Source organism: Corythoichthys intestinalis, chromosome 2 (assembly GCF_030265065.1).
Source record: "Corythoichthys intestinalis isolate RoL2023-P3 chromosome 2, ASM3026506v1, whole genome shotgun sequence".
Lineage (NCBI taxonomy): Eukaryota > Metazoa > Chordata > Actinopteri > Syngnathiformes > Syngnathidae > Corythoichthys > Corythoichthys intestinalis.
This window is the reverse complement of record NC_080396.1, coordinates 27,637,492-27,648,041: the sequence shown is the minus strand read 5'-3', so window position 1 is coordinate 27,648,041 and position 10,550 is coordinate 27,637,492. Positions and strand designations below refer to the sequence as shown.

The window sequence follows — 10,550 nt, the reverse complement described above, 5'->3', positions numbered from 1 at the left end:
GGGCTGAAAGTGGGTGGGAACGGTCAGGAACGCAGTTCCGGTACAAGATTCAGGGCTGGAACGCAGTTCCAGTACAAGATTCAGGGCAGGAACGCTGTTCCAGTATATGGTGCTTTGATTCCGAAAATATGACGACAACTGTCAAAACGCTATGTAAAAAAAGAAAAATACAAAGCTGCCACACATGCATTTCATCTCCAAGAAGAAAACAATCTACCAACATCAAATTTACATACACAAGTGTTAACAACAAGCATAATAAAGTGCTGTGTAGGCTAATCCGTTTCCACCGATATTTATTATTTATTTTATTCCACGGATGGCATGGAGGTTTCCCCAGCTGCTGCAGTTATCTGAGTTTGACGAATCCACGAGGCAAAGCAAAACGGCTGGACTCATTTATCCATTCAGTTGGCTGACATACTGACATGTGATCACCAGAGATTGTTAGCTCTGATTGGTTCAGATGTGCAATTTTTCTGAAACAGCAAAAAAAAAAAAAAAAAATAGGGCAATGCAACAGAAAATGGATCAAATCTTTAAGAGCAAGGAAAGAGTTAAGGTGGCTTATTTATCATATTTCTTTTTATTTGCTCTGATGGGGAAGTTCAGAACATCTTAGCTGTCAATGTGCACTTTGGGCTTATATTTGTTAATTTGTGTTAGGCTACCTATTCATTTTCTTATGATTTAAAAAAGTAAATGCGCGATCTTCAAAATATATATTCCATTTCACTCTGCATAATATAAGTCATTTGTACTGATTTTTTCTGACTGTATGTTACTTATATATTTATTATTAAAAACACAAAAAAAGTAAATGTTTACATTATCTTCAATTTTAATATACATCCTATGTTCTTAAGTAGTTAAAATTGAGATTTGGCATGTAGTATGTGAAGAAATGAGGGAAAATAAAAATTAGGAGATGGAGGTTGGGGTTATAGCTGTTTTTATTAACTTTTATTTTGCAAATCATTGAAAAAATACAATTTGGAATGAAAATCAGTGTTTGTATGTGTTATAGAAATAACTGACCAAAACAGTTTCCTTTGCATTTGCAGTAGTTTTCGTAGTAATCGAGATGTCGATTACAGCAGTGCCAGTTAACCCTTTAACACCTAAGCCTATTTTGGCCGAATTTGCATGCATTTGATGTTGCCTTTATATTTCAAAGAAAAAATTGTTTACAATGGCCAAATTGGGTCCCTTTTTTCAGGACACCTTGAACTTCATGTTTAAACTGTTGTTTTCTTCACTGACCAATTATAATCCACATTTTGGACCCAAAAATACAAAAAAATCCCCAAATTTTTTTTCAAAATTTGTAATGTTGACGTCCCATTGACATCCAGACATGCTCGACCAACCGTTTTGAAGCTCGATAATATTTATTCAACTTGTTAGGATAAACATTCAATAGAAAAAAATAAGATTGAATAGTTTTATGTTTGACAATTCAACACAAACAGCAGGTATGGTCATAGGCGTTTTTGGCCTTTACACATACTATGGTCAAAACAGGTTATATAGTGTGCAAAATAGTGAGAAAAAAAATTATATATATATATCATCTAACACAAAAATGGTTTGGAAGATATCTCTTTGTGAAGTTAGGTGTTGTACCCATCACCTTATCAAAAGTACAGTGCCTTGCAAAAGTATTCGGCCCCCTTGAATCTTGCAACCTTTCGCCACATTTCAGGCTTCAAACATAAAGATATGAAATTTAATTTTTTTGTCAAGAATCAACAACAAGTGTGACACAATCGTGAAGTGGAACAACATTTATTGGATAATTTAAACTTTTTTAACAAATAAAAAACTGAAAAGTGGGGCGTGCAATATTATTCGGCCCCTTTACTTTCAGTGCAGCAAACTCACTCCAGAAGTTCAGTGAGGATCTCTGAATGATCCAATGTTGTCCTAAATAACCGATGATGATAAATAGAATCCACCTGTGTGTAATCAAGTCTCCGTATAAATGCACCTGCTCTGTGATAGTCTCAGGGTTCTGTTTAAAGAGCAGAGAGCATTATGAAAACCAAGGAACACACCAGGCAGGTCCGAGATACTATTGTGGAGAAGTTTAAAGCCGGATTTGGATACAAAAAGATTTCCCAAGCTTTAAACATCTCAAGGAGCACTGTGCAAGCCATCATATTGAAATGGAAGGAGCATCAGACCACTGCAAATCTACCAAGACCCGGCCGTCCTTCCAAACTTTCTTCTCAAACAAGGAGAAAACTGATCAGAGATGCAGCCAAGAGGCCCATGATCACTCTGGATGAACTGCAGAGATCTACAGCTGAGGTGGGAGAGTCTGTCCATAGGACAGCAATCAGTCGTACACTGCACAAATCCTGCCTTTATGGAAGAGTGGCAAGAATAAGCCATTTCTCAAAGATATCCATAAAAAGTCTCGTTTAAAGTTTGCCACAAGCCACCTGGGAGACACACCAAACATGTGGAAGAAGGTGCTCTGGTCAGATGAAACCAAAATTGAACTTTTTGGCCACAATGCAAAACGATATGTTTGGCGTAAAAGCAACACAGCTCATCACCCTGAACACACCATCCCCACTGTCAAACATGGTGGTGCCAGCATCATGGTTTGGGCCTGCTTTTCTTCAGCAGGGACAGGGAAGATGGTTAAAATTGACGGGAAGATGGATGCAGCCAAATACAGGAACATTCTGGAAGAAAACCTGTTGGTATCTGCACAAGACCTGAGACTGGGACGGAGATGTATCTTCCAAAAGGACAATGATCCAAAACATAAAGCCAAATCTACAATGGAATGGTTCAAAAATAAACGTATCCAGGTGTTAGAATGGCCAAGTCAAAGTCCAGACCTGAATCCAATCGAGAATCTGTGGAAAGAGCTGAAGACTGCTGTTCACAAACACTCTCCATCCAACCTCACTGAGCTCGAGCTGTTTTGCAAGGAAGAATGGGCAAGAATGTCAGTCTCTCGATGTGCAAAACTGATAGAAACATACCCCAAGCGACTTGCAGCTGTAATTGGAGCAAAAGGTGGCGCTACAAAGTATTAACGCAAGGGGGCCGAATAATATTGCACGCCCCACTTTTCTGTTTTTTATTTGTTAAAAAAGTTTAAATTATCCAATAAATGTTGTTCCACTTTACGATTGTGTCCCACTTGTTGTTGATTCTTGACAAAAAATTAACATTTTATATCTTTATGTTTGAAGCCTGAAATGTGGCAAAAGGTTGCAAGGTTCAAGGGGGCCGAATACTTTTGCAAGGCACTGTATATACGTACATGCAATCAAGCTTCTCGAACACACATCTACATAAAAATTGAAAAGATTATAGTGAAGAAAAAATATATATAACATTGAAAAAAAGTATTTAAAAAAATATTTACAAGTAGTTGAATTCAAAATTTTCAGTCATGCGACTCAATAAAGTTTTTTTTATTTTTTTACGCACTCAATAAAGCTTCTTCTTGAAGAGGTCATGGAGGGAGCTGCGTCACACAGCCTACTCTTTCGCCGTTTGCGCTCTACTGTCACTTCTACTCGCCGAGACGCCGATTCATCAGAGGAAAACAACGACAAATACGACTCATCTTCTTCCTTGAGTTAATGAAATAATGCATTAGCTTGTGCTAAATGTAGTTTTAGATTCATTCTGCACGTTTCAAAGTCGCTCGCTCAAACAAACAGGTGTTCGGCCATTCCTTACTACGCGGCGAAACGTCCTACACAATGCTCAGGGCGCTTGCGCATGCATTCACACGCATGCGCACATCGGCAGGGGCGCTGCCAGGGATTTTGGGCCCCATGAAAAGATATCACTTTGGGCCCCACCACCAGTGCCGGGACACACACACACATTTAGAGTATCAACTACGTAATTTCCTGCATTCTGGTGAATTTTTACACACTAATTTGTGCATTTTCTGCATTAATTTAAGATGAAAATATATTTATGTAAACATACAGCGTACAGAGCAATAATGAATAGACTGATATCATCTTTAAGAAATGTACTGAAGCCCATCTTTTACAATCTAAATATATTTTTATTAGAAATATTCTCAAATACCACAATGAATGACTTAAGTTATAACAAAACTTTTATTTTAACAATACTACAGCATACATTAACGCCAATCAAAAAAACAATCTTTAGAATGATATAACAAACAAAGCGAACACCACACATACACACACAAACACACACACACACACACACACACACACACACACACACACACACACAAGCAATCACACACACAATTACAAACAAAGCGAGCAGATTGCAGGTTGCTCAGCCTTAGTCACCAAGAGCCCAGCACCGAGCCTTCTTGATAGCAAAGTCAGTGATCAAATCATTAAAGTCTAGCTTCCTAGCCAACTGACATTCAATGGACAACATGGCAAGACTAGAAAGCCTGTCCTGACACATAGTGGACCTCATATAATTTTTTATGAGTTTTAGCTTACTAAAAGCTCTCTCGCCGCCTGCAACCGTTACGGGGAGTGTGCAAAATATTCGTAAAGCGATGCACACTTCTCCAAAAATGCTTTGCAGCTGCATCTTAAAAATTGCATTCAGGAGACCAAGAGAGGACAAGTTAGGGGGGAATGTAGCAGTATACACAGAGTTCAGGTGTCTTACTGAAGATGGTCCTGGCTCTGTAGTGTACATAAAATGACAAATATAACAATATCTTCTATATTATTCTAGTATCTTAATTTAATTATTAATTATGTATCATCAATTAATAATAATAATTATTATTATTAATTATTATTACTTATTACTATTTGTCTCTTAGCCACTGATATTTTATGTGTGGTGTGGCAGTGTTCAAGTTGATTCCTCACCTCCTTCAGTTGGGAGTAAAGATGAGGCTGGCTCATAAAGGGTGTCAGGAGACAGGGCTGCTGAGCCAGACGCAGCAAGAGGAGTTGTGCTTGTGCCTATTACAACAGGCGAGGGCAGAGACAACTGTTTTGGTGTGGAGAGCTTGCGAAAGGGTTAACCTGCTGTACTAATTAAATGTAAGCTAAAAGTGGAGCAAACACTAGCTAGCAAACAATTACAGTATTTCATTATGGAGTAGGCTTAGCCCCATTTGAAAACTTACAATCTCCACTATAGGCTACAGCTCCGAAGCCAGGTCCCTTCCTTGTTAACTAACTAAATTTAATTGATGACAAACTAAATTCAATAAATTCTTGACAAACTGGATTTAACCAGATTAAAAAAAAATCCACACCAACTTTCAACATCTGTATGATACCAAAAAATGCCGTCATTATTTGGAATTCATGTTCTTGAATTGGTCAATGTCGCTCACTGAGGTCGGGAAAATCCCGTATTTCTTACGGAGTGAGCTGGGACCTGCTTCTGAGTTTTCTAATAGACGTCGCGTGAGCTAAAATAACAGGTTAATTTTCAGCACTACACTGACACAATTTACACCAACCTTCCTTTGTGAAGTACTTTTTCACATCCTGTTGGCCTTTTCTACCGCTCTCCTGCTTTGCTTTATTTTCTTTCCTCTTTTGATAGCCTGATTTCTGTTTTGAAAACATTTTTGATGTAGCCTACCGCACGCACAGTACTCAGAGTCATTGACTGGTGTAAATGTTCACCGCTGCTCAGCCTGCGCGCGGTCTGATCAAAGGAAGGGCGGATGAAACCAATTAATGAAAATACGCGGGGGGGAGGGGTTGCTGGCAATACATATGCTCTCTGGATGTTTACTTTTTGCCAAAAACAAAACAAGAAAAAGAAACCCTTCGTTTTATACCTTTTAAAATTATAATGATTAATATTTAAATTTGCAAACGATTACCTAATGCTCTAATTTTCTTTGTGGGCCCCCTCAGGCCATGGGCCCTTAGAATCAGTACCACTTTTCCCCCCTATACGGCGCCCCTGCACATCGGTTAGAGGCGGCCGTTGCTTGCTTCGCATGCCTCCCTTTCAATAGCGCCTCGCTCGGAAATTTATTAAAAATGATCACATTCGGTTCGTCCTTCCTGACATCACAACGACACTTGGGATAAGTAGTCTCTTGTGCTGCTTTCGGTTTTGAAAAAGGACAAGAAATGATGGAAATATGGAGATGGATACATGGTCCATGCAGCGTTTTAATGCATATTTATGAGTGCAATAAAACTATAAAACTCAAATGACATTAACTCCCGTTTTCCTTGGCTGATTGACTTCAAATAAAAACTGGTGTGGACATCAACTTCCGCACTTTCAAACGAGACCAACCAGCAGCACGTGGGTGATGTAATTGCAGCGTGACGAAGCTTCAAAGACGATATGCGTAAACGCGTCGCTGCCGACACGTTCGGTGTTAAAGGGTTAATAAGGCCGAAACGGCCCAAATACATCCCAGAACGTAGTGAAGCCAAAATCAAGAAGTACTGGATCCTGTTGTGGCAGGCTCATTCTTATACTAGGCCTACTAAGAAGGCTAAAGTAGTGCTACTGGAAAGGTTTGTGGAAGTGAAAATGATGAAGGATGGCACGCGTGATGAGACTGACCAGCAATGCTGCACCATCTTTTTTTTTTTTTTTTTTTTAGCAGTTTAAACTTCATATTAGTTAAAAGTAAAATGTGGGAACCTACCTTCATCCACCACAATTGCCAGGTTCCCATTAGGCGAGATCCCCACGCTTGTTATGTTCTTTTCAGAAGAGACGGGTAAAGTCTCTGATGTTTTGCTGAAGGAATCATTTGTTAATTCCCGTTTCATTGTTTAAAAAAATTACACTTACTTACACTTACTTTTTGAGGTCAAAAATGGTAATTCTGTTTCCAACAGGACTTACTACAGCGTTGCCATCCTTAGAGAAACATAGATTCTGTTGAATTTAATACTCCACAATTGTGGCCAAATCGACAGGTCGATTACAACAGTGCCAGTTAATAAGGCCGAAACAGCCCAAATACATCCCAGAACATAGTGAAGCCAAAATCAAGAAGTACTGGATCCTGTTGTGGCAGGATCCTCCTTAGTCTAGGCCTACTAAGTAGGCTCAAGTAGTGCTACTAAAATGTTTTCTGTTATATCCTCACTCTAAGATGCGGAAAACATTTCACAAACTCACTTCCAAATTAGTTGATTAAAATATTCGGCAAAATTGAATGAATAAGGCCAGAAAATTATTGAGCACGTTTGTGCTGATTAAACTCAATCAGTGTGGTTTGTTTGTTATGTTTGTAAATGGCATTTTGATTTTTTTTTACATCAGGCTGTCTGCTGCCAACATTTCTAAACACAGTAAGCACACTGGTCTTTTGACTCACAATAAAGCCAAGTGCAACGTACACTTTTTAATATTTTTTGGTCTTGCTTTTGGTCTAATTTTGTATGTTTCACTCATGTCAAACATTTTTTTCACATTGTGTCTTGGTCACATGTCTCCCATCTATTTTATTGAATGTTTAATACTAATCCTTTTTACTGGTATGGCAAAAAAAAGTGTCATACAAGACCCCCAAACTCCCCCAGCAGGGGCCTGCAATACTATTTTGGAAGGACTGAGGTAAAGTCAGAAGGTAATGCTGCTAGTACTTACTAAATTATCACCATTGTTCATAGGGACTTTTATTCACAAAAGAACGCAAGTATTTAATCTTGAAAACAAAATGAGACGTTTTCACTTAAGCGTTTTGTGCCAGAGGTCAAAGCAGGGTACCACATGAAGCCTCACATATTTTTGACCACCAAATGAGCATTCCACACAGCCATAGACAGTTTCTCTTTTTTGGTTGCCCATGCCGCACAGTGCACATGGCCCCTTGGGGACGTTGTGTTTGAGGAGGTTGACGCGTGTGTGGGAACTTTCCCTCAGGTAGGCCGTGGAGATATCAGTCATGCTGGCAGCTTTCTCGTAGTAGTCGGTCATCGTGTCATCCATGAAGGTGTCAGAGTGAGTGAGTTCCTCGAATGTTCTATCATCTGTATGGACGGGGAGCAAAAAGTCACAAAATGTTGAAAGAATAAAGAAGTCACTACTGCACCTGCTCTGAAGGGGTTCCCATAGATGATTCCTGAGAGGAAACGACGCAGGCGGCCCATTGAGAAGTGACCGATGAAGCCACCAAGCTGCTCCCTGATTTGCTCCTGTTCAAATCCACCTTGAGACCCCGGTGCCACACAGATGTCTAATACAGGAAAACAATAGATTTCATCCATCCATCCATGCATCCATTCATCCGTCCGTCCGTCCGTCCGTCCGTCCGTCCGTCCGTCCATCCATCCATCCATCCATCCATCCATCCATCCATCATCTTTGGTCAAGGTTTGCGGGTAGCAGCAAGTTGAATGAATAAACAGACTTCCTGGTAGGCAGGGGTGTTAATTTTTTTTTACACAAAGTAGCACCTAACAAATATGCATTAATTATTAACAAGGTTTTATTACTAAAGTATATTACTGTAAAGTGATGCTGTATTTGAAACATTTTCAAAACTACTTGAAAATCGGAATCTAAAAGATTTTCAAGAATTATTCAATTAAAAAAATATTTAAAGTGTACTCCATAAATGTTCAAGAATAAACACAAACTTAAATGTGATTGAACCAAAGTTTAAAAATGTTTTTTCTATTAGCACTAGAGAGGGTGCCAGACTTTGAAAATCACAGATTCAAGTTACTTAAGCAAAAATCAATTCTATCAATCGTATTTCACCTCTCATTAAAGGTAAACATCTACGGTGGAGATGAGCTTTAACACGCTAACATGATTTCTTTTAATGTTGCCTTTTAAATATGAACCTATCTTTCCAAATATTGTACTCTTCTCATTTTTGAGGTGACTCTTTGACTTAATCAATAAGCAAGCACTTTTACTTGAGCGGGCTTAATGAAGGACGTGACCCTCCCTCCTACCTAGTCGCCCATCCAGTCGAACAAATAGTTCGCAGATGCTGAAGGCGATGGTGGTGTGAGCTGGGATGACAATGGCCTTGTCTCGGCCTTTTGGGTTTCTGCCATCATCAATCTGAAACTGCAGCAGAAACCTGACCTTGCAAGGATGTCCACTATTGATTTGTTTAACCTTTTTTGAAATTATGAACTGATTTATGGTGAAGACTTTTTTTACCCTCATAGTGGCCCCCCTCATGCCAGCATGGACCGTGAGAGAGCACTGGCGAGTGGTACGGATGCTTTCCATGACGACACAGAGGACACTCCATCCACTCTCCCTTGATTGACGGACGAGGCAGTGTTCAACATCTACTTTCCTAAAGTAGAGTTAGTGTTTGTGAGTATTTTTACCCAGTCTTAGTTTTGCTTGTGCATCCAATTTTGACACCCTAGTGTACTTTGGGTCAGTGTAGAATAACACGATAATTTATTCAGACAAGCCCTCTTCTCATATTCCCTCTGTCAAATAGGTCAACCATCAATGCATGTCTTATTTTTAGTCAACGTGGGAAACAGATGTGATATTTTACTGTAGGTCAGTAAAACAATGGGCAGCCTTTTCAGAATTTATGAATAAATGCTGATTCAAAGTTGTGTTCTACCTGGAGTTGAGTTCTCGCAGCAACGTGGGCACTTCCACCTCATGTTTGGTCACAATACCGAAAGAAGCTTTGACGGCCACCGAGTCGGATCCGCTGACGTTGAAGCCCACGTCATTGATGAGGTGGTTCCCAAGGCGTCCGTTGATGGCCACATCTGATTTGTCCTCATAGTTCAGCAGCTGATAAGAGGATACACCTGATGAATGTAAAGATAATTTATAAATTCTGTTAATAAGTCTCAAGACTCGTGTCCTCACTGTACCTGCTGTGATCTCCTTCTCCCCAACAAGGATGTCTTTGAGGGAGAAAGCAGTGGAGGCGTATTTCTTCTTTTTTTTCCAGAAACGTTTCTTTTTCCTCCTGGTGACAAGGCTGAGTGGCTGATAGCGGTCTGCCTCACTGAGGCTCGGGACAGGGATCAATCTCCCGGTGTCACCCACCTGCTTGACAAAGTTCTTGGTGGCTGCTGCAAACATCTCAAAACTGAGCACAAACAGCCCAAACTAGCTCTGCTCATCACAGTGTCCCTTCTCACGTTGGCTGTTAAATAATGCAGGGACTTTGTAAGGTAATATGTGTGTTCACCTGGTCACCCTAAGGCTGCAACTACATGTCACATGACTGATCTTTAGGATTTTAAGTCTATGTATTACATACAATGGAGAACATATTTTCCCCCAATGTGGTAAATCTATACATATTTATGTAGCTTGAATACTGTAAATTCATGGTGCATGGCATGAGTCCTACATGCATGTGGGAGGACTTGCTCTCTTTTGAGGTTGCGCTTATGGATTCATACATGGCTTGATGAGAAGGTTGTATTTTGTGCCATCTCAGCATAGCTTAGGGTGGGGAACCATTTTTCTTTTCTTTTTCTTTTTTTAACCAAGGGCCATTTCAGTTATTATAGTCCTCCAAGGAACAAATTACATGCGGAAGAAACATAAACTAGAGCTGGAACAAAATGTCATTGTCGGGAAATTCCTTACATCTTGTAAATGATTTCTTTTCA

At 39.6% G+C, this 10,550-nt stretch overlaps 1 protein-coding gene across 3 annotated transcripts; it reads right to left on the bottom strand.

The window, feature by feature from the left end:
- Positions 1-7,659: 7,659 nt before the first annotated feature.
- Positions 7,660-10,027, bottom strand: pjvk (pejvakin). Of its 3 annotated transcripts, none has more exons than XM_057830205.1 (6): positions 9,798-10,027; positions 9,536-9,731; positions 9,109-9,250; positions 8,895-9,012; positions 8,024-8,167; positions 7,660-7,961 (listed from the first exon to the last, which is right to left on the bottom strand). In XM_057830205.1, exons 1-6 carry the CDS (start codon positions 10,009-10,011, stop codon positions 7,660-7,662), a joined length of 1,116 nt encoding a protein of 371 aa, XP_057686188.1. In that variant the 5' UTR covers positions 10,012-10,027. The 3 variants fall into 3 exon arrangements, with proteins under 3 accessions (XP_057686188.1, XP_057686190.1, XP_057686191.1); XM_057830207.1 differs by having other exon boundaries at positions 7,660-8,023; positions 8,125-8,167; XM_057830208.1 differs by lacking the exon at positions 8,024-8,167.
- Positions 10,028-10,550: the final 523 nt, after the last annotated feature.

What these genes read in the sequence shown, in the direction of transcription:
- pjvk (XM_057830205.1), bottom strand. Translation starts at nt 10,011, where the DNA reads ATGTTTGCAGCAGCCACCAAGAACTTTGTCAAGCAGGTGGGTGACACC. An exon ending in TGAGGGGGGCCACTATGAGG is followed by an intron (nt 9,013 to 9,108) that starts GTAAAAAAAGTC and finishes TTTCTGCTGCAG; the next exon opens with TTTCAGATTGATGATGGCAG. An exon ending in TCGACTGGATGGGCGACTAG is followed by an intron (nt 8,168 to 8,894) that starts GTAGGAGGGAGG and finishes TTCCTGTATTAG; the next exon opens with ACATCTGTGTGGCACCGGGG.